Source organism: Neopelma chrysocephalum, unplaced genomic scaffold (assembly GCF_003984885.1).
Source record: "Neopelma chrysocephalum unplaced genomic scaffold, ASM398488v2 Primary Assembly neopelma1_26, whole genome shotgun sequence".
Taxonomy (NCBI): Eukaryota; Metazoa; Chordata; class Aves; order Passeriformes; family Pipridae; genus Neopelma; species Neopelma chrysocephalum.
In genome coordinates this window covers 6,214,311-6,238,944 of record NW_020897695.1, presented here as the reverse complement: position 1 = coordinate 6,238,944, position 24,634 = coordinate 6,214,311, and the positions used below count along the sequence as shown (strand labels likewise).

At 42.9% G+C, this 24,634-nt stretch overlaps 1 protein-coding gene across 3 annotated transcripts in view; it reads right to left on the bottom strand.

Moving 5' to 3' along the window:
• Positions 1-1,479: 1,479 nt before the first annotated feature.
• NR1D2 (nuclear receptor subfamily 1 group D member 2) overlaps positions 1,480-24,634 on the bottom strand; it is a 28,845-nt gene continuing 5,690 nt past the window's right edge. Inside the window, exons 1-8 of one of the 3 annotated variants that reach the window (XM_027675398.1) lie at positions 23,506-24,380; positions 21,637-21,897; positions 19,631-19,719; positions 18,550-18,694; positions 16,370-16,986; positions 12,946-13,131; positions 8,926-9,136; positions 1,480-4,564 (exon numbers count right to left, since the gene is read on the bottom strand). In XM_027675398.1, coding sequence (XP_027531199.1) covers positions 4,368-4,564; positions 8,926-9,136; positions 12,946-13,131; positions 16,370-16,986; positions 18,550-18,694; positions 19,631-19,708 — 1,434 coding nt within the window. In that variant the 5' untranslated portion in view covers positions 19,709-19,719; positions 21,637-21,897; positions 23,506-24,380 and the 3' untranslated portion in view covers positions 1,480-4,367. The other 2 variants (XM_027675396.1, XM_027675397.1) reach the window with 2 other exon arrangements.

Sequence of the window (24,634 nt, the reverse complement as noted above, 5' to 3'; positions counted from 1 at the left end):
TCTCTCTCTTGCTGGTGATGTGGCTGTGTCCTTGACCAACTTTCCTGCCCAGCAAGCATAACCTCCACTGTGCTTTTAACAAGCTGCCCATTGGAGCTCAGTCAGCTGCCAGGGGTGGGTGTCTCCAGGCTCTCCTCACACCTGCATGTTCCTCCTTCCCCACTCGAAACTTCAACCTTAAAAGAAATGAAATAGAAGGAAAAAAAAAAGGAGGTATTCACTGATGAAGGCTCTAGCAGCTGCTCGCTGTACTCATCAAAGAAGAGGAAGTGCCAAATACTTCCTTGTAGGAAGTGTTTCTGTAATCAAAGTGCTCTGCGGTTGAGCTGCGAATGTCGATTCCCTCCCGCCCAATGCAGCTCCTCGGTCATGAGCCAGAACAGGAGGTAGCTGGCTGCCCACACCCTTGTCAGTTTACACTTTCACACAGCAACACTCATACCTCTGTTTTCCTTGTGACATTCACCATTTCCTGGTGGAGTGAGGACAGACCAAGCCAGGCTGCTGCTGTGAGCACATTCACACTCAAGCCAGCACTGCACCTCAGAGCCCAAGCAAGTTTCCCATGAACAAGCACAAATGCTTCATGTCCCCATCCCCAGATCATCTTGCCAAACTGGGAGGGTGGGAGAGTGGCAGGAACAGGATCATGTTTTTGCTGGGAAGTGTCCCTTCTGTCCCCCATCCCCCCACACCCCATTTGCTGTGGTAAGGCTCTTACAGCCAAACAGGGAAAAATTACTCGTGGCCCATCCAGAGGATCTCAGTAAAAGCTGGAAAGAGGACCAAGGACCTCCCAGGCCCTGAAACCCCTGTGGCTCGCAGCACTGTTCAGAGGGTTCAGACTTTGCGGCAACAAGGAAAACCATATGCAAACATGCCAACAGAGAAAATATGCCAAGAAAAAAATAAAGTATTTTTGAGCTGTTATTTTTTCCAGTGCTGGCCAGTCATAATTTTGGTTTTTTGTGTGTGTGCTTTTTATTTAAACACCAATACTACACTACCTGGAGAAGCTTATCTCCTAAAACAGTGCACACTTCAAGCTACAAAATCAAGCTGGAAAAATCAAACAGATCTTTGCCCTTCAAGTTCTGTTTTCCATTTCTCTCTTAAAACCTAAAGACTTGTCCTAATCAAACAGTACTGGGGTTTTTTTATCCTCTACCATGTCCTTTTTTCAGTTACAAAGTTATATTCTCCAAATTAACACAGTGTTTAAAATAACTATACCCAAAAAAGTCCTGTAACTTGTAGCAAATGAAGTGCACCAGAAAATCCCATCCAACCACTTGGCAAGGCAGACCAGGATCACAGGCAGACCAAGGTGCCGGCTCCCTGCCACTGTGTACCAGCGCAGCCCCCGTGACCTTACAGCAGCTGATGTTCTCATCCATTACTTCTGCTCTGTTCATCTCAGCGTGCTGTCCTCCCCACCAGATTTCGTACAGAGAAATAGAAAGGACACAGGAACACAAGTTTAGCTTGCTGACATAATGCCCATATTTAATCTTTTAAAACAAGAACAAAATCAAGAATAAAATCAAGAATAAAAATTTCATTTAAGTCATACAGTACATTAATCTTTCAGCAATGACCCAATCTACAGTACTCAAATGCCTGGCATGAAGTCTATTATCTCAGCATTTAACAAGTGTATAACCAGTGACACAGTAAAAGAAGAGCTCACAATACACAGCTAACACAATAAGTTTAGATTTTCTTCTAAGAGTCCAGCTAGTGTTTGTAACACATGGGTCACTTTTGAACCATACTTTATTCAGCTTTTTGTTCAGTCAATCTGTTTGGGGCTTTTTTTTTTCTGTTGTGTGAGTTTTTCCATTATGTACATGAAGATTATTTTGAATGAAATTGCACAAGTTAGAATATCTACCTATAGGCATACATGGTCAATCTAACTAAAAAATTTAATAAGCAGTAATTACTCAGTCCTGGTTATACATTCCTAAAGGCTTAATAATACAGTTTTAAGAAGAAAAAAAATAAAACAAAACACAACAAAACATAGTTGTAGGGTGGCACTCTCTGTATGAAGCCTCCTTCCCTCCCAAAACAACCAAGGGTTAACTGTACTTTCCATGTGTGAAATGGGATCTACAGAGAAGTAATTTCAGCTCCTAAATAATATAAAACATGTGACTGTGTCCTTTCTAAAGTCTGAATGGTTCAATGCGTAATTCAGTGAAGCTCTCAAACAAATAATACTGGTAGGATGCAGACTGTTAACAGAAATTAGGACAACATGCCCCAATAGCACATTTGGGTAACAAAACTGTATGTGTTAAGGGGCCATTATCCAATGGTTAAAGCAGTTTGATGCAGGACAGCTCTCCCTGCAGCAGCTGCAGAGGAAGGGAAAGGGTGGGATCTTCTGTTCCTTAGTCAAGGCTACAGCTGAATTTTGCCCACCTCTTACTCAAGCACCTGCCCTCTTCCTGCTCTCAGCCCCTTACTCCTTTCTGAGGGGGAATCTCCAGCCCAAAGACAACCTGAGCATGGCAGAGTGCAAGCCACCCCTCTATCCATCCCAACTCCTGATGCTCAGGGACAGGCAGAGGTCTGCTCCTGCTCCAGCTCTACTGCAGGCATGAGGGCTCCCATTAACCCACTGTGGCGCAAACAGGAGGTTCCGCAGCCTGGTGGCTTTCTGGGTCCTGGTGTCGACTACCACGTACATCTCGATGCAGTAACACACGGAGAGGTCCCTCCCTCCAGAGTAGTGTTACCAAACACTACAGACCCAGAGAGCTATCTCTAAGGCAAGTTAACTAAACACAAGGGTGATGCTGCATCTTCTTCCCACATTAGCAAAACAGAAACATAACTAATTAACACAACTGCTCTGACTTCTTTTAATCTCTCTCTTCTGGTGCCAGGTCTTGCTACAAATGGAAAAAAAAACAACATAGAGACCCACTTTCCTAGATGGAAAAGCAGCAGAATCTTAAGCCTTGAGAATCTGCTTTGTAATTTGCTACTGGCATAAACAACAAAAAAAAAGTCCCATTTGTTTGGTTGGTTTTTGTGGTGTTTTTTAAGAAAAAAAATTCAGACCATCCAGTGCACTTTCTGTGCACATCACGCACACTCACATGCACACGCACCAATAGAGAGCTCCAGAAGAACAAGCATGAGAACCACAAAGCCCAAATGGTGAAAAGACATGGGGAAATCTTACTTTTTTTTTTCAATTCTCATTTAGCAATGAAGCAGCAAAACGATGTATTGCAAGAAATAAACGGTCACAGAACACACATACACCCAAACGCAACCATGGATACATTTTTCCCATTTTTTTTCTCTGATACATGCTGTTATTCATCTGATAATTTCTTTCTGGCTGTGCTGAAGTTTTTGAAGAGCATCTAGTGCTTCTTTAACCTTTATCAGAACGCAAGAACCTCAGTGGCAATGGACAATCAATCTCATTAGTGCCGCAACCAACCATCTCCACTTGAGATTCTCTACGAGCCCCTTTTGGAAGTTGAATCTGACTCTGACTCTTTAGTGCCACTCGTGGTTGGTTTTTTTTTTAAATTAACAAACACAGCATATTAATGCAAATTCGATGTTTTCTAAAAAATGCTCAGATAATTAGTTCAGCAATATGCAAAGTGCATCTATTTGGTTCTTTCCATAGATCGCCTTCTGTTTTAAGTTTAAATTCCTTCACAGTTTAAAATATTGTGAAGAAATTATATGTATACTTTATGTATAGAACTATTTATATACATACACATATATACACACAACTCTGTACTTTATATAGCCATAAACACTCACTACTTAACTATTTATATTATATACACATGGCATGAACACACGCTCGGTGAAGAGTTGGTGCAGGCTGAAATCATTCCATTGCATTTAATGGAATAACAGCAGTGAAACCATGAGTGAGTTATCAAGAGACACAGACATATATCTATTAGATAAGTGAAAGACCAATTAAATCAGCTCTTCCTTTTTCCTATTAGCACAGGATTGCTCCCACCCCATTCCATGCTCCGTATGCACATAGTTATTTTGCGTTCAGTTTATGTAAGAGGGCAGTGGTGGTTCTTTTTTCTAAATGAAAGAACAGTCCATATTTGCTCGGGCTCATTGCAACCTCTTCTGCAGAAGTGTGGCACAGATGGGTCTGGATGCCTTGGAGGACTCCAAATGCTGTGCCATCATTAGCTGAAAGCACCTGCCAAAGCTTTATTGCATGGTTATGGGACAGCTATCAACTGTTCACAGTCTGTGAACTCTCTCCAACAAGTGGTACAACTGTATAAATACATATTTTAGCACAAAACAGTTTAACACGAGGCAAGTCCAAGTACAAATTGAGACCTAAAGGCCTATGGGTGAACTTTAAAGGCCAACAGTTCTTCAGAGTGCATGTTGTTTAAGGAACGCAAGTCGGGTAATTTCAAAAGAAGTTTTGTGAAAATAGAGGCTTCGTTTGGGTGATTTTTCATAATTAAGGTCCTTAATGCACGGATTAGTGTTTCCTGAAGTGCCTCCACAGAGTTGACATTTTCTATTCCGGAGCGATCTATACAGAAGGGCACAGTAAGGAGGAGAGAGGGGGAGAGAGAAATTAAAAAACAGGAGGGTGGGGTTAAAAAACAAAGAAACAAAAAAAAGACTGAACAGATGCAGTTTGCAACATAAAGTCATTGCAAGAATCACTCACCAATTAACAAGCACAAGAAAAATTAGATATTTAAGCCAGAAGTTTCAAATCCATATACTGAAAAGTCTTTCAAACATTATTTACCATTATCTTTGCAAGTTAAGGAAGCTCATGCCAAACCGGCAGCATTCAATCACCACTTCTGTAATCCCTTATCCATATGTCCAGAAAAGGACAGATTGAAGCACATGCTTAAATATGTTGCTGAATCACAACTTTCAATACAAGGAGAGAGACAGGGCACATGAAAGTAAAAATTTCAAACATTTCTCAAAGCTGGACATAGAATCCTAAAACTTAAATTGGAGGTTTGAGGAGGAAATCCCACTCGGGACAAGCCACACTCATATCTGCACAGTGGGATCCTCAGGGGCAAAGGGAGTACAAGCCTTGATACAAGTGGGCACTATTTCCAAGCATGTTCTGAAGCACTTACAAATTGAAACATGAGGCACCCAAAAACTCCCAACTGAGGAAAAGAAGAATGTCAACATCAAGATAAATATTATGCTTTCACATACTGCACTCACCCCACGCCTGAAGCATCTCTTTCAAGAGAGCTGTATTTAAGAACACACCTGGTATCCTTAGGTGGAACCTAAGTAAGCAGCTTAAAAGGATGAATTTTTAAGTAAAACATCTCACCTAATAACCATGAACAGCAGCTGTTTTTTTCCAAGCTGTAGCCTCTTTTCTTAAATGCTATGTAAATTCAGTAGGGCACGTACATACCCATGTGACGGACAGGAACAGAAATGTGCTTTGATGTGTACATGTACTTAAGCACTCGGCAGAACTGGGACATGGAATGACAACAGCTTTCTGGAGTAACACTGAGTCAGATCGTACAGTCAGAGTGGGAATCCCTTCCTTATGCTGTCAGTGTCAATCCAATCAGACCGCTCAGGTGAACAGAGTCTAGGAAGTCCTGGACTATTCAGTACACTCCCCTACTGCTATGGGAAAAATTATTACATAATCCACTTAAGGATGCATCTTGAAGCAGTTAATGTGTTTTGTTCCCTTAGGAAAACTGTTCCAGAATCTTCTACTGCAACAATTAGGAGCTCTGATTACCACCAAACAATTCCACTCTGTGAAGATTGTCTGTTAGGTTTGATAGCTGCTGTTCAAGGTAACATGAGTGAAGAGACATCTCTCTGCCTTTATTGATTAAACAATTATTTCCGCTTGCCCTGTGCTCTACAAAAGGTTTGCTCTATTCCAAGCAGGTATGACAACATTTGCACAGAATATGTCCAATGGAGTTCCTCAAGAACTCTGTACAGTGACAATGGTACTGCCTTGCCTCTGAAGGTGGAAGAATGCAGTCCAACCTTTCCTGGCTGCCTCAGGCAAGTTAATGTAGCCTCCTCTCCTTCAATTAGTCCAAGTCTTTCCTCTCCCTCTCAGACAACTTCCAGTTGCTGCCAGTGGCCAGCAGAAGAGTTTGTTAGTACTACTCCAGTAAGAGAGAATAAGAGAGGGTGTGTATTTTATATTCTTCTACCACAGTGTATCACCCTTAGTTAAGGTATTATCTAGTCTCTAGACCCGCATGAACCACATTCTTTCAGCTTTGCTTCTACCTTGCTTTTTCCTTCTTCAGTGCCCATGATCCACCTTGCTATCTCCCCTCCCTCTTCACTACACCCAGCTCAGTGAAGCCAGAGGTGAAGCATTCTTTCAGTTTTGGAATGGTACCAAGGTAATTCCTTATGACCACCCAAGCAGGACCCTGCCTTTTCTTTCTTTTCCATACGACATGAAAACAAGAGGATGTACGGAGTTACACGCAGTCCTTGCTACTGTCCCTGCTTCTTCTGCACATTCTAAATATCCCTCATAAGAGTGGTTATTCATCCAGTGTTATGTGGAAATGTTTCTGACAGGCATTCTCCCCACTAGCACTACTTAGAGACTTACTTCTTTTTTTCCATTGGTGGTTTTGGGTTTTTTCTTAATTTTAAGTAACTGAAAGTCTTTTAAAAAGATTTTTAACTTGTGCACCATGCTACTTTATATTCTGGATCACCTAATCAGCATTCAACAGTCACGCTCCTGTTTGCTTCTGGAACTGATATAAATCTTGACTGCTCTCTTCCTTTCAATCTCCTCTTAAATAACTTTTATTCTGAAATGAAGAAGTCTTAATGGCCTTTTTCTTCCACCTTCAGTTCTTCTTACATTCATGGCATATTTTGCCTTTGCTTGTATCTCCGTGTCATTCCCTCTGATCCTGTTCTTCAATTCTTCCTCCACCTCTAACTGTCCTCCACCTCCCCTTACAGGAAACGACTCTTTGTGTCACACCCCTCTCCTTGAGGAGTGTGGTGCAAGGGCTTTGTCTTTCAAGATCTGTTTAATCAACAGATGCCTACAATCCTTCAGTTCTACAGGTGCCTTCTCCTCCTGGCAAGCCCTCACACTGAGAGCATCTTCCCCAGGAGCTCTGTTGGGGGCACTTCTGTTCTTCTTTGGTACCTGCTTGAGCACAAAGCTTGCTCACTTACTTGCACAAAGGAATGACTGCAGCATTTCAATCCAGTCGCAAGCTACAGAGTAAAGTTCACCTGAGATTTCTGACCTCACAGTAAACATCAAGGTTACTGTTGTGTCTGGAATACAGCTCCAACATTGACTAATGAAGTTGTACTTTATAAAACCCTAGAAGTATTTAGTGAAGGCGTCCAGGAAGGCTGTGATTAGACTGCAGATCACGAGGTAGCTAAGACAGGTAGCAATAAGGTCCTAAAAAAATATGATCTGAAAAATCCTCAGCATCTATGCAAGAAGCCTGAATACCTGTTGCACAGCTCTGACATTACATGCTGTACGTTACATACCATCCCTAAACTAATCCCTACTGGGAACCAGCAATCAGAGCACTGCTTAAAAGGCTAGGGGGCCTGACTCTGTGCTAAAAGAACATTTAACAGAACAAATACAGCCATTTACATTAAAAACAGTTGGCAGAGAGATTGTGATATTCCAGGACCCAGTAGCTGAGCAAGCAAGAAGAGCAGCTGTAAGCCTAGTTACATTGCACAAGAAGGGAAAAGTCCTTATTTTAAAGGTTGCTTCCAGTTCTTGTCAAAAAAGGATAAAAATTGTAGAGGCTGGAATAGTAACTAATACCCCAGGTTTCTCTCTGCTACCTGAACATTTTCACTAACAGATTATAGTCCCATGCCTCCTTCACACTGCCATTTGTTCTGGCTCTTCAAGCTCTGTGCCACCCTTCGCTCATTATCATGGCTTACAGACTGAAGAGGCAACAGCTGCCCCCTCCTGCACTGTAACATTTCAGTTCGGCCACGCACAAAGCTGTTAGACTGAACTGTCCTACCTTGTTTACAGAGGCTTCAAGTGCCTACAGCACCATGCCTGGGGTGCCCCTGCCTGATAAGAAAGACATGGGTTTGAATCACTCATGTGAAAGAGGTGCACTTTTTCAAGGACTTGAGTGCTCCCCAACTGCTGGCTTGCTGTCTAAATAGGCCCTACGAGCATTCCTGCTACCTACCTCTAGAAAGCTTCTTAAACTGCAAGCAGGGATTCTGCATCTTGTATTCCAGGCATTATATGGAGAGCTAATGTGCCTAATTTGAGGCTTGAGATAATACTACAGAAGTAGGTGCTTAATCCTTCTTTGAATCTGGGCCAGGGTGTTCTGTATATCCAGCGACTGAAACAAGATAGGAGGCCGGTGAAGATGTCAGTGGATTGGCAGGCCTTTAGTGGTAAGAGGTCATGATGCAGATGACAGGGCTTTCTTGCTGACATAGGCAGAGATCAAACTGCTGGATTTAGACTTAAGTAAAATACACAGTAAACTTAAATGACAATACTTGGAAGTAAAAATACCACCTTATCTAAAGACTTATGCTGTGCAAGTCAGGAGTAATTTCAGCGATGCTGTCCTGTGAAGCTTAGAGGAGTCAGACAAATACCATCTAAATGGCCATGGGGCAGTTATGAGATGTGTTTTTGCATTCTACAGAAAGCAGCAGGAAAAAATAAACCCATTGTCACATTTTTCAAAAGGCAATATTAGAAAGACTAGGTATGTAAAAAGTAGATTACAGGCTGCTAATAGCTTAAAACCTACTCAATTGCACTTCGACATGAAATAACAGGCTATACATTTTACAGAAAACTTTTAATACAGAGCCACATTCAAATCTTGACAAAGATGCAAGTTAACTTTCTCTCCTTACCAGCAGATACCAGGACAACCGCTGTAAACAAACTCATTTCCTCATCGCTAAGTTGCAGGGCATTTAATTTCTCACTAAATTCAAACATTGAGTTGAGCAGATCACCAGCTCCCATTGAATGCAAGTCATCCACACTGTACTTTTTTCCACTCAGGAAGGTGACAGTACGTTCCTTTGCATCAAACAAAGATGCAAATCGTACCATTAAAACCTGGTGAAAGAAAAAAAAAACAACAAAAACAGATAAATGCAAATGCATTTCTAGAAAAGCCAAAGAAAAATACTAAACCTTTTAACATCATTCAAACTGTCTCATTAACTGCTCTACAAGCATTCTATATAGAAACTGTCAGCATGCTGTTGAGCTGTAAAACACAGTGCAAGCTCTGGTCCAGTAATCTAAGAGAAACAAACAAGTGGCAAAATTAGCGAGTGGATGCAGGGGAGGGGATACAGAACATGAAAGGGAGGAAAATTAAAATTTAAACCTCAGACAGTCTGAGCCACGCAGACCATGTCACTCATAAATATGCCAGTAGGACAACTTGCTTAAGCTACTCAACAGCCAAAGGCATACAGAGCGTTTTTTGGCCACACTTATGAGGAGCAAAATGAAGATACCGAACCAGATTCTCACTTGGCATAAACTGGAGCAGCTATACGGAAATAATGCTGATTTACACCACCTCATGATCAGGCCCCCTAGGCATTCTTTGGGAAAGTACCATGCCGCATCACTGTACCCACAGGAATGTTAATGAGCTCTGGTAGAAGGCCACATGTGTGGCTTTCAGCTTTTGAAAGGCTAGGGAAGCACAGCTTGAGATGGCACCTGGTCTGTAGCAGCTGGGAATACCCCTTTGCTACAAGCACCACGGCTGGAGCAGCTGATGTGAGCTAAACTTACCCCTTTGGGCTGAAATTTCTCCTGTGGTTTGTCAGTCGTACTGTGAAAAGTTTCCCTCTGGAATGGCTTGTAAAGTATCATTTGCTCATGTTCAACAACCTTATTTACATTTTCAAGATTTAAGTTACACAGAACAGCCTTCTTATTTGGAGAAAACGAACCAACTGGCATTGGTTAAAACTTCAGACTCGCTGTAATCTCCTGGTGTGACAGCTGTCTCTTCTCACTTAACCTACATAACTGCATTAATTTAAATGTTTACTACAGGTGAGAGGAGAACCAGGGCTTCAAAGGCTAGTGTCTTTGACAAGCTTAAAAACAGGAATGTTCAAACCAAATGAAGATGTTTGAGAATTCAAATACCATTCATGCACATCCCATGACCTGCACCTAAATTTTAACAGCCAAATGACATGCAGCAACCTTGATGGACACACGAGCACTATGCACTATTCACTTTTGTCAGCTAGGCTGCATGTCCTGTGCTGACATTAACTACAGAGTGCAGAAACCTAGATGCAGAAGCCCTCTGAATACAACAAAGAAAGACAAAGGGCAGACAGACAAAGCTGAACTTGTGCATTAGCACAGACCCACCAGGTATTCAACAACCTTTCAGTTCAAAATGGCACTCTCCCTACAGAACTGGGCTTTAGAAACAAACTTTAAATAATGAACAGCCAGTATTAACACTAGCATTCAAAACTGAAGCTCATAAAGTTGTGTTGACTTATACTAAGGCAAAGAGCTCACCTATAGATTTCCATGTCAACATTCTAACCTAAGGAAGAATTGACTATGACATAGCACAGGCTTGATTCATTTCATTTCACTTCAAGCCAGACTCCTATTTGTGCATGCTGAGGATATACCCGATCAATCCTGTCACTCAATCACTGCAACGTAAGCACATAAAAACCTCCACACCTGAAGGTTGCTTGCTCACTTCCCTACCACCTGTAGTTAAATGACCAGGTTTGTGAGTCTGCCAAGAAGCTGAGTCACTACTCAAATGGATCCATTTGAGTAGTGACTTGCTAGCTCTACCATCAACTACATTTGGAGGGAAGGTGGGGGAGGGCCCACTGAAAACCAGTCAAGTTCCTTATTTTACACTCACTGCTTTTTCTGAGATTGCTGTCATAGAAGCCATGCAGATGCCACCACAATACACTGAGCTCCCCAGTACTCCCAGTTCTAAAAACTTTTTTATCTTACACGTGTGTGTGAATATATATAGCTATGCAGCTTCTGCACCATCACTGTCTCCATGTGTCTTCTTACCCTCAAACGAACAGCTCCTTGAATACAGGCTGCTAAGAAGCACAGTGCCAAGCCAACCACACCAGGCTTGGAGGCAGCACTTTTACTCGGGTTCTTCTATTAACATGCAGACATTGGAACATCCCAGTTCAGTTACCCACAAGACAGAAATGACCTTGTATGCCTCAGGCTTTCAAGATGCTTTTTGCCTCTATTGCAATGGATTCATTAATCCTGTTGTGGTTTTTTTTCCTACTGCTCTCCAGCATCACTTTTTTTGTTTTCTGTTGCTAAGGGGCCACATAGGCCTTTAACTACAAGTACCAGCTCACTAACAGAAATCATTAATGTTTCTTATAAATAAGTGAATAGTGACAAGCATGCAGCCATACATTATTATAAATTCCCCTGGATATAGAAACCTTCTTATCAGCAGTGCTTGTAACTGGCAAAAAAAGCATATGAATGAGGCCTGAGAAAAGCTTGAGGTGAAGAGAGGCCAAGACAAAACATTTTACTTGCAAAATAGAAAGATTTGGCTTCACTTTATAGGAACAGTTCAAGCCCAATTTTCCACCCTCCTTGAGGGCATTGGACAGCAGAGGAAGGAACTAACATTTTTGTGTAATGTGAACAGCAGTGTAAGAGACTGTAACTGAAGAAGTGAAAATACAGCCCCTATGCCGCAGGAGTTGTAGATGAATATTAAAAGGTCAAGAATAGGTACAACAGAAAAAAATACAGGACAGCAAAATGAAAGCAACAAAGAAACTGACACATTCCAGGCACCAAGTCTTCCAGTATAACTTGTACCTTCCAACCCAACAATTATTCATCTTAGAAATGGGCTGTGTAAATGCCCAACACACTACACAAGAAATGTCTTCAGTTTGGGTAAAACCAAAATCCAGGACACCTCTTTGAAAGAATAAATCAAGTAAACGAGAGCAAAGACATCACCAACTCTATCCTCTCCAGGAAAGCACAGTAACATCAAATACTTGGGACTTCAGCTCCTCTGGCCCTCTATATTCAAATTGCACATTTGAATATTTATAAAATGTGTATGATCTCCAACAGACAAGGGTCTGGAAGAACAACTAAAGCCTTAAGTAAAGGTCATCTTGTGAAGGTCACTAATTATAAAACAGCACCAAGCTCTGTGGTATCAATTCCAAATTAACACCACTAATTCACACACACGTCATGACCACAAGTGGATGAAATTAACCACGAGGACCTAGAGGGATTAGTCTAGAGTAAGTCAGGCTGCAGCTGGCACACAGCACCTCCAGAGCTGCAGCAGTACAGCTCATTACTACTGTTACTGCATTAGACATGGAAGCTTCAGACACCCCCAGCTGCCACCAAAGGCTAGTGGTGACTGGTCAGGATAGATACACTCTGGCTTTGGCAGGAAGCAAAGCGGCACAAGGAAAGACACAGAGAGCCTTAAACACATTTCTTGACAAAACTTGTAAGTCAATAGACAGCTTTCTAAACTATCCACCCTTCTGGATGCAGTACACTTCTCCAGAGTAAGCAAAGGTAGCCATCAGTGTAACCACTGCTATACAAAACCAAAAAAACCCTAATTACCCATTTATTAATGTCCAGGGAAGAAGAATGGGTAGAAGGGCTGAGCACTTTTGAGCTAGTTGGAAGAGGGACAATTCACCAAGATCTGACAAAACAGATCCCTTGGACATCACCTTGAGGAAAGCTCAGAGCTACCACCCATGACCATGCTGGTTTCGCCTGATGTAACCCAGTTCTATTTGGTTTTGTTCTTACAGAGTCAGACTGATGCACAGCTTGTCAGATTCACAATATACACACAGTGATCTCACCTCAAAGGTCCCAGCTTTCAGAAGATTGACCTGGTCATGCTGGGAGAGATCTCGGAATCCGGGGATGCGCTTGGCAAACTCCACCACTTCCTTCACTGCAGGGGTAAAACTCAGGGAAAACTCTTCCCAGACTTCATGGCCAGATTTGTTTGGGTCCACATGGGGAGTCTTACTCATTGGGCAGACCTGATGTTTACAAAACACACAAAACAACTTTTAAAGATATCACTCCGAATCCTGACAAATACTTGGAAGAAATAGGTTTATTCTTCTACAAAACTTAGCGATAATGACATATAGAGAAAAAAAGATCAGTATTCCTCAGTCATCTCCCAAAGCAACTGGATTTCTCCCCCTTCCTTTAAAACAACCAACCAACCAACAAAAAAAAATCCATGGTTGATTGTCAGCAAGTTGTTTATAAATTTGCTGACTTTGGAAACTACAACAGTGTTTACTGCAAAAGATCTAACTGAACCAATGTTATGCGATTCGTCCCTGATCTCAACTGATGTCTGACAGCTGGGTTTCTCTTATTTGTATTATCCCTGTAATTTCACAGTTAATCATGATTTCAAAATCAATTGAGTGCAATCTCACAGTCATGACTACATTCATTCTCCTATCTGTCTTGTTTTGCAGGCAACTGAAGTGCTTCAGTCAAGGTGACAAAGGTGTCAACACTAGAGCAAGAAAGCCAGCCTTGGTTTCCTGAGTCACAGGTTTACACCCTCATTACAAGGATAATCTTCCTTTACAAGTTTTCTCTCACTTGTATCACTGAAGGAGGATCACCAAGGAACTGGTATTCCAATTTTTCTCAGCCACAGGATGACAAAATGCTCTTTTTTTTACACAAATATACAGCAATTTTTTAGTAGGAAAGTCTGAATCCATTACAATGAGATCAGACATATCAGTCAAGGCTGACTGCCAATAAATTCCCTCTGCAAGACCCAACCAGAAGCTCTGAGATATTTTCAGTTCTGCTTTCTAAAATTTACATCTTTTAATGAAGTTTAAACCTTTTAATATTCATTTCACCTGTCATCATCAAGGATAAGAATTCCTTTTAAGTATTCCTCACAAGTATCCTAAATGATGTATGTAATCCTACATAATGTCAGCAAAACAAAGAAAAAACTGTGAAATAGATTAGCAATTCCTCAGAGCTGTGCTGTTTTCGCAGGGCATCTTGAATATGGTAATTGCCTAGCAATTCTTTGTGTGGAAGGTTCTAAGACTACAAGAATATAATATTTTGGCAAAAGGAAAGGTCTAGGTATACAAACAGAAGGATGGCAGATGCTAATAACTGCTCTGCTCGTGATACTGCAGTGGTTCACATAGATATTGTTAAAAATACAGTAATCTCTGAAAATAAGGAATCTCCTGCTCCTCACCGGACATAAAAATCACCATAACTTCTAATCCTACGATGGTTTAGCTTAACCCACAGGCACTCAGTCCCAAAGGGAAACTACCACTTCTCCACCCTGTGCATTGTGTTTACACTGTCTTGACAGCCCTGTGCCCAAGAGTCATAGAGTATCTCAAGTTAAAAGAGACTCCTAAAGACTGAGTCCAACTCTCTGCTCCTTGCAGAACTACCTAAAACTAAACCATATGACTAAGAGTGTCGCCAGGTGCTCCTTGAACTCTGACAGGCTTCCTATGGAAGCAGTTGTCAGATGTACAGTCACCAGCTCTCTTTAGAAGAACATCTACAGAAACGACCTGTTCTGCTTTTCTGGTTACAGGGGTATTGAGTAAAAAATATCAAACCCCTGAACATCTGTCTCCATACTGGTTCAGAGCCTAATTACATGCCCTTATTGCTACTGACTCATTTTGGTTGGATCCTGATCTCACTGAGTTCTCAGGCAAAACCCTTATGCATGTCAGAGATGTGGGGCAGGGAGGGGGAGCTGCAGTGCTCTGTTGAATTCAGTTTTGTTTCCTCATCGTTGGCTGTGTAAAGCCTCCCTGCAGCTGCCATGCACAGGTCAAACTGACTGGTTGAGCCTCTGCAAGGCAGCACCACTCCCTGCCCGCCCATACTGATGGGTTTAACCTCTGCTTCTCAGGAGTGCCAAGAATGCCATTGTAGTGACACCACATACTTTCCCTGCAAGGAAGAAAGGTTGGCAATTATTATTATTTGCCATGGTGTAGTGCCCAGAGTCTGCAATTAAGGTCAGACCCTCCTAGGGATGGCATAGTCTATATATGCAGTAGCCAAAGAAGGGAAAAAAAAAAGGCACAAAAAAAAACCCAACAGAAAAACTGTCCATGAAAATACAGCAAAATCAACAAATAAACACTTTCACTGTGCAAACTTTCAGGGGTCTTCAAGAACCTGAGAAGGATCTTTATAAACTAGGAGGAAGAAAACCACCAGCAGCTCAAGTACTTCAGAAAGGTCAGGGTCTCGCGCTTCACAACAGGAGTGCAGGATGAGAACGAGGATGTTATGTTCTCTCATCCCAGGCGGTTGCAGTGATAAAGAGAAGGACAATCTATTTTAAGGGGCTTACAGAATTGGTTGCCTGAATAGCAGAGAAACAGCAGGTGCAAGGCAAATGAGAGGGATCTGTTAAGGAAAGACCAAAAAAAAAAAACCCAAACAATCAAAAAAACCCAACAACCATATGCAAAAAACCAGGAAACCTCCTTGTTAAGAATTCAGTGAAAAAATGCTCTAGTAAAGTCATCTAAGGTCCTCAAAATGTGTCCAGAGCCTCACATGTGTAAGTACTACAGAAAAGACCCTGAACGTCTCTCAAGTGGTTTAGCTGTACATCTTCCTCCTGCCTCTGTTCGTATCTGAAGATGTTCTAGGGTGAAAAGGATGCATAGCCTGTGCGCCCCATTAAAACAAAACAAACAAACAAAAAAACCCCAACACCAAAAAAACAGCCTACCCAGCAAGAGAGAGATTTTAGAACACACTAGCTAAGTGTGTACACTGGCTTGAAATCCTCACCCTGGGGTTTCACCCCAGAAATTTGCTCTGAATACACTTAATGAAAATACAGTACATCTGACTGTGTAGATTATTTTAAAGTCTTCAAAAGGATTGAGTGAAAAGGAGAATTTATAAAGCGTTATTTTCTTTTCAAAGTCTATTCACTTAAAAAAACCCCTGAGTTTTCTTCAACCAACACTCTTTGATGTTCACCTACTTTCAGTTAGCTAAAAAATGAGCCAAGAAACCCCATCACTTGTATGATTTCAAATTCTCCACACAACTTGAGCTACTACCTCCTTTGTGACAATGTGCGCCATCAAGTTTATGTCAATATTTTAAGTTTCAGCAGTTTTGCCAACTGTGTGCAGCTCCATTGACCACTAAGACACAGCTGGATCACACCCACCACTAAGCCTTTCACTAAATCAAATCAAGCAATTAATATCAATATACCAGATGCATTCTTCCTCCAGTGCTGCAGGAGTAAGTGGTGTTCTTGTTTGGAGAAAAGCCATCTTCTGGGATCCTATCACACATTCGCTGAGTATAGCCACTGGTGAAGTTCATGCAGTGGCTATTTGTGAAGCACATGGCATGCCCACTTGGATAATGCATTGTGCTTCTCCCTTTGTACTGTCCACCAAGGTGCTGCTCCCTTTCAGGGTACTGAGGGCCACTGAGGCCTCCAACACAGTGCTCACTGCTCAACATGTACTGCTCGGTGTTCTTCGACACTCTCTCCCCACTCTGGGGCTGCATCATCTCTGTGGGGTTTTGGGACTGTTCTTGGTTGTACATGAAAGTGTCTTTGTGGGCTCTAGTGACCATCCCGATCACTTCTTCCTTAGCCATGTCAGCAGTAGGAGGGGGAGAAGGGCTTTTGATGGTATCCCGCTCTTGTTTGGGCTTGGAAGAAAGGTCTTCTTGAGGTGCTTGGTCTTGATGTTCTGTTAATGCTTCGTTGGGTAAGTGGCCACTGAACTGACTGTTCATCATAGTTTTCATGGCACTCTGCATTTCAATCAGCATCCTCTGTTTTTCACGTTTGGGAATACGGCCAAATCGAACAGCTACCATGGTGGAGAAATAGAAAGTGGTGGAACAAAAAAAAAAAAAAGTCAATCCTGAAAGTGTTGGCATGCACACACACAAAACACACACCCCAACCAAAAATCCTGCCTTTTAAGGAAAGGTTTTAACTGCTCTCACCAATACTACAGCAGGGATATTCCAGTGAAATCAAGGAGTTTCCAGTGCACAGGACTGGTGTGAGGTATGAAACGTATGCTGTTGTTTGCATACAAACAGAAGGCAGCTCTAAAGCACAGAGTCTCTAAAGCCTTTTCCCCTTTTACCTCAAACCTGGCTATGGAGTATACATGCAGTTGTGTTAATTGATGAAGTGTTGGGCTTTAAGATTGGGTCTATTAGATCAGCACAACTTTGTGAGCTGACAATTAGGTGAATGTAAACACAGTTCAAATCATATTTGAATAGAAGTCCTACAAGACAGGTCCTCAAGGACTAATTATATAACTTGTCAAAACAATAGAATCAATGCTGAACAAAGCTTACCTTGGCAAATTTCCTTGAAACTTTGCCTTGACAAGGACATTTTCTGCTGGCAAGGGGATGGGCATCATTGTGGCTGCAGCACTTTTGACCCTGTCCTAGGGAATCTACAACTGCCTCTACCACCCTGTCCAACCACAGCTGCACAAGGGCTTATAACCAGTTTCGACTGATGTAATTATGTTCATGCAGTAGTCCATCATTAATGTAACTAAGTCTCTTTCATTAAAGCAGGTGCAACCTTATGCGCAAATAAGTGCCTAGGGGATGAAATAACTCCTATGCACGACAAGAACTCAGAACAATTATTTAAAATAAGTTTTAACACTCCACCCACTAAATTATTAACAGCCCAAGATTCCTAGTTCTTGTGAAATAAACACCCAGAGAAAATTAAAAAGTGAAACAGAAGGAAGAGTTCTGGTTTATGTCAGTAAGTTGTAGCAGACAAATGAACTACACATATTAAAAAGTCACAAGGAGTGGACAGCCAGCAAGGTGGTCAGAGACATAGCTCAACACTACTATTTCCTCCTTGCCTTTCCTCTCCCTCCAAGAAAAGAAAGAAAGAAAAAAAGAAAGAAAAAAAACGGAGCAGATACATGCTCATCCTATGCACCCAAAACTAACTCTTTAGGCTCTGTAGCAATTACTTTAAAGCTATCAGCTTGGGCAGAATTCCCTTTCATTGAAAAAGCAACAGTAACAAAATAAAAGAGGGGAAAAAAAAATAAAAATATGAGTCTTGTTCAGTTTCAGGCAGGATACACAAAATTGAAGCAGTTGTTACAACCATCCCCCTAACAGACCACTGCAGCATATCCCACTGCATCAGCCTCCACCGGCAGGAGAACAGCTCTGCGGCTGTCAGCAGTATTACGTTACCAGTCCAGGAGAGTCATGGAGCAAGAAGGCAAGCTGATCTAAATGTTCTCAGACAGTGAACCTGCTCTTGAGAACAGGGCTAGCTGCATTATCTGCCATTAAGACCCTCAGCGATCAGTTTTGAAGTGAGCAGCAGATTCCCTCTCAGAGGATCCCTGCTCAGTACAGGAACGTACCATCTCTTGACATCCCAACAGACAGACATTTTTTGAAACGACACTGCTGGCATCTGTTCCTATTCATTCTCATTATAGAGCAGTTGTTATTCTTCAAGCACTTCTTATACTGGATGTTTTGCTGAATGCTTCTTCTGAAAAAACCCTGTAAACAAACAAACAAAAAAGCCTCACAACTATCATTACAGCACATATCAAATTCTTCTGCCAAGATTCACTTCTCCGCAAGCACAGAAAACCTCACTGTCTCTCATCAGCTGCTTCAGAGCCATCAGCCCCAAGTGATTTTAAAGAACTTGATACTCCTCAAGACTTACTTCCCCTTTGTGTGTGATCTGTATATAATGCCAACTTGTTATGATTTCTAATTACAGAAAATGCTAAGTTGTTCCCTGCACAGTCAGCACTGAATCTCTCCAGTATTACCTCTAAGACTGTACTAACAGTTTGTAAGATGCTCTCAAACACCTCTGACATCAAGCGCAAATACGGGAGTCAAAAATCAGATCTTTTGACATCAACCTCTGCAGTTTGGCAACAAAACCATCCTGCTGCACCATATGACCTTCAAAGGTGGTTCTTTCACACAACACTTAAGCTGACAAACTCCTTCAAAGAACATAACATTTGCAGTGTTACAGATTCAGAAAATACACATTTAGTGATGCATGAACATGGAAGCACCCAGTTCTGGCTTTCCCTGTGGTAAAGTATTGCTTTTCCAAAGCTATTTTGTTCTGTGCCCCAGCCCAGGTGACAACCCACACCCACTATCTCTTAATGCAATTAACATGCACATGTCTTGCGTGACATGGTCCTTACCACCTCTGCCTCCAGTTCTTGTTCTCTGCCATGCACTCCAGGTCAGGCAGGATTGGACAAGGGGTGAGAACAGAAAGTACTGCAGAGGTTGGAAAATACTGTGTATTGCTAAGTGGTTTGCCTTTTCCCTACAACTTCTGAAATTTCTCATATTTAACAGATAAATACACAGACTTTTTTTGGCAGTATCACCCCTTTTCCCCAATGGGGAGAACTTGAGCATTTCAGCAGCAGAAAGGTGAGCAGAAATATAGCTCACCTTGCAGCCCTCACAGGCATGAACACCATAATGAAATCCTGAAGCGACATCTCCACAGACTTTGCAAAGAAGAACCATGCCATTAAATTCTAGAATCAGAACAAAAAAGTCAAGGATATAGAAAACCAATGACAACTGCAGGAACATGTTTCCACCTTTTAAAACCTGGACTTAAATCAAAATACATCAGGTCAGCTCAACATATGAAAAAGTACAGCAGAAGAACAGACACCAAGAATGTACCAAACTGAACAGTTCAGAAGGTACTAGGGCAAAGGAGGGGGGAAAAGACAAACACGAAGCACTCAACAGAATAGGTAGAAAGCACATATTCAATGGGCTTTCAATCACAGTAGCACTGCACTCAACTGTAGAAAAAGAAAGTCTGCTTACATTTAAGCACTTTTAAAAGGACCATTCAGTTAACTAGGCCACTAAAGTTCAGGCTCAATCTGTTTTTTCCATCAGGACAAGTAAGCCTATAAAAGGCTAGAGTTTCCCCAACAGAGAATAAACATCTTTTCTTAAAAACCAGAAATATTAAAGGACACTTTATTATATATTAAAAACAAGCCATACACTACCTATTTGATAACAATTTAGGACTAGTAACTCAGCCACATCTACGTATGTAAAGACTGCTCATTTGAGTGCATATCCAGAATGGCATGCTTGTACACTTGAACTTGAAAATACCTTCTCAGCCCTGTAAATATGCTCATGGTTTGATTTTTTTACAGTTTTTCCCCACCTTTTTTATTTCAGCTTGTCAATAAAGATTTTTTTGCAAGGTTCAAGTCCTGGTCTAACACTGGTTTCACCAAAGCCAATAGGAATTTTATTAGTGACTTCAGTAACCACAAAGTTACCTTAATACAAGAGAAAACTGGAAATACTCCCACTATTCTACTAGAAAAGTAACTTATTTGACATTTGAGTTTCATTTGTAAAGAAGAACTAAAACATTAAGGTTTTCAAAAAGAACCAAACCACAATTTTTATTTTTTTTTAACACAACTAGTACTGAGCTAGAAGTGTTATCTATCTATCCATCCATTTGAACAGTTTACAAGAGGTTTCATCTCAGGAACTTCTGCCCTTATACCAAGAAAACCAATTACTAGGGAATTTTTAAGAAGTAAAGGTTCTTAATGAACTTAGGGTAGGAACACCTTAAAAAAAACCCCAAACCTTTTAAGGTAGAACTGCTAGATACTTATTCTAGCTTTGTATCAATCCAAAAGAATAAAACAACTCTGTCAATAAAAGAATTGAGCCTCCAAAAGACTAAATTCCAGCCGAGTGTTTGCTGAATCACTCATTCCAGTGCTCAGTTTGATTCCTACCCTTCCAAAATTGTTCAAATATAGTTCTCTACTGTTGATCTTCTCCAATTACTAAAAGAAGTGTGAAGTGAATAGGTGAAGTTAGATTGTTAAATGCATTTTAAAAGGCTATCCTTTAGTTCCAGTTTACAAGTATTTTGTTTTTTACATCCACAAATTAAGACTTGGAATCAAAAAGATAACTGTTCCAACTGCAGCTATGTAAATATTATGTTTGGGTAATTTATTTATTTTGTTCCTCAAAACTGGGGGGGGAAGGAAAGGTGAAGGGGCAAGGGAAAGCGTATGAAAAAACAGAGAAACCAGATTTCCAAGACAGCTCCATAAATACTCTTGAAGGCAATTTCTGATTACTATTACCTTTATTTCATTACTTCCTTTTAATTGCTTGATTTTACTAAGATCAGTCCTCACGAAAATTTGAAGTAAAGCCGGACTGTATTTATGGACTGTTTGAAGTCGGCAGCAATGGGACTTCCATCTTATTAGCATTTGTACGGCAACACCAGCTGTATTACCACACACATAATGCCAAAAGATAAAAATGGAGGCTTTGCTATGTGCCTTCACCACAAGTCACGCAGAAGACCTGGTTGTAACATATGAGGTTGTAATATATAAGGGGGAAATGGTGTTTTAAGGAACCAGCACCAAACGTACTTGTGACTCCATTATGGCCTTTTGTCAAACCAGCAACACTGGACTGGTTTGTTTTAACAGTCTCCTCCAGCCGATCGTTCTTCGGTGCCCCATCAGAGCCTTCGCTGCTCCGGCCATTGCATCCGCTTTCCGAGGAGGAGCTGTTCGGAGAAGATGGTACAGGCGAAGAGGATGACTGGAAACCGCTGTCTGAGCTCTCACTGTGACATGAGGCTGGGCTAGATGCCGAGCTCGAAGAGCTGATGTAAGCTATCACACCCCCTAAGGCAAGAAAAAAAAGGCGGCACGTAGTGACATAACCAGCAGACATGCACCGCTGCCATGTGAGCCACGCCGTGACCCAGCACCACCAGATCAGCCATTACGTGCTCCTGGGAGCACTCCTCTCCCTCCCTCCCTCCCTCCCTCAAGTCTGTTTGTCTCCATTCGTTTTCAATGGCTGACCTCCCAGTCTGCCCCATTCCCTTCTCCCATCTTATCAACCTCCTCTGATCCAAGCCAAGATGAAACGGCAGAACCAACAGATGGAGCAACAAGCCATGGTGCTGTAAGGATGGGGCAGCAGGGACAGAGCACGGGATGGCCCAGAGAGGGTTTCCCTGGGCACCCTCTGAGCAGAGCTCATCTGGAGCCACAGCAAAGACAGGATCTTAGAGCGCTGTGGAGCCAGAATGCAAACAAGCTAGGTTAGCAACAGAAATAGGGCAGAGAGAAAGCCTTCATGCAGGCTCTGCGCCAGAGGCACAGAGGCTGGGAGGCGCTCATGATGCAGAAGGGAAGGGGGCAAGGGAAAGAAATAGCACTGCAGCCTGGTTAGCCTACTGAACGCCATTTGTCCGACTGCAAGCCTTTGTAGTGTTTCTAACAGCAGCTGAACTCCAACTGCCAGGCTGCTATTGCAAACAGTCTCTGTCCTGCCGTGTCTTGCAATCTGACACACTTGAGAATCCCTCAGATGAACCAGCTTTTTGTCCTCAGGCAGACCTCGGAGCAGTTCTGGCTTTTCACAGGCTCCTTCTTGCTCGTAAGCAAGACACATTGTTTGCACTTCATTTGAGTTTGTCTCCAAGACTCAGCATTTCAAAAGTCAATATAAAATCATTTGATATTTCACACAAAAATTTCAACAACCATGCAACTGTTTAAATAAATTAGACTCAGTATCTTCTATGTTTTATGCCTCTATTGCTCTGTAGAGTCTCTTCACAGACAACTCATGGTATTGCAGCAAGGAACTCCACATGCCAGTAAGAACTAAAAACTTAAAAAGGGCCAGGCGCTGCTTTCTTTTAGAGATAAAAAGCATTGGTGTCTGTAGAGTCCTCAATCAACTGAATCGGCATTACAGGTTGGGGCTGTAGCCCCTTACATCAGCCATCACCTCCACACAGATAAAGGCAGTGGTGTTATACAACCCTGGACACATCATTGCTTTCAGGGAGCAATTCTGACTTACAAATTTTCAATACTTCTATCAGCTGTAATGATCCTCTTAGCATCTCTGCAGCACCCTTTCCTCTTTAACATTTAACTTTTTTTCTACCAAGGAAACCCTTGGTAAAAAGGTTCCCTAAAGAGCATGCAGCCAAGGAGCTCCTGGCAGAGCTGCCTCACAGCACAAGTCAGACTAAGGGGCCGTGTGACACGTGCACTACACAGACTGCTGCTCACGTTTCCAGACACTGGTGCCCCTACACCCTGTCACAGCCGTTGTTCTCACACAGATTTTTCAAGAAATCCTCCACACAGCATAGCACGCATGCCGGATCAGGTTTTCGGAGAAAGGAGGATTGGCAATGGAGTCACGGGTTCAGCAACAGCATGAGAAATGAGACATCCTCAGACACCCGTGCTAGGCTAAGACACCACCTGTTTGACAAAGGTCTGTGCCATCCCCCGGTGCTGCACGCGCCTCTGCCAGGTGCCAGGTCAAAGCTCACAGTCCACCTGGTCCATGGGAGGCACCCGGTTTCTCAGCAGGCGCCATCCTTATCTGCAAGGGGCAGACCAGGACACGCAAGCACAGCACAGCTCCTGCAGGGAACTCCATATTTCTCCACACTGCTACCGCGCCCCATTATCTTTAAACCCTGCTCATAAAAGAGATTTTCTTTTTCCTCAGGGGTAACACCAATGTCATACGGCAGCACAGAATGAGTGTGTCTATGGTTTCACCCCTCTTCTTCTGAAAGCCGGAGGAGCCCCAGATAGCTGGGCTGCTCCTGCACCCCAGAGAGCCGGGCAGTCTTGCCTGCGTCACAGACTAGGTTCCGCGTATTTTTATTTCAGAAGCTGCACTTCCCTATGAACTCTGGTTTTGTTTGGTCAGCAGTCAAAAGTTGAATCTCTCACACAGCGCAGGGTGACATCTCAGAACAAAGAGCACAGACACAGTGACCTCTGTGCGTGCCCGTACACGTGCACACGCACGCCGCTGCTCTGCAGAACGGGGGTACCGGGGTGTTCGGCGGGGAGGGCAGCGTGGGGACTGGGAACTGCCCGGGCTTTGCCTCGGGAACCCGATGGAGGGCGGTGAAAGAAGTCCTTGGGGCTACGAAGGGCCGCGCTGCTAACGCTGCTGCGGAGGCACCTTCGGCTGAGTGGCGAGGACCCTTCGGGCTCTACCTGGTGGGATTTACTTGGGAAAGGGGGGAAGGGGGGCGGGGGCACCGCGCCGTGCCGGCATTTCATTTGCACAGCCATCCGGGAAGCTGTACCGCCGCAGGGACGCGCTGGCTGGGCGATGAACCCGGCCCCGGGACGCTGCGGCAGCGGGGACTCCCCGGCAGGCACCCTCAACACTGCCGATCTCCCTCGTTAACCACGCGCGAAGGGAGCGGGGACTGCGGTCCCTGTGCCCGCAGCTGCCCTCCCGCCCCATTCCATCCCACCGCACCGGGGCTGCGGCTTTTCCCTGCCGCGGTCACGCGGCGCCGGGGCTGGAAGCGCCGGGCCCGCCCCGCGCTGCCCCCGGGCCGCCCCCTCCCCGTTACACAAC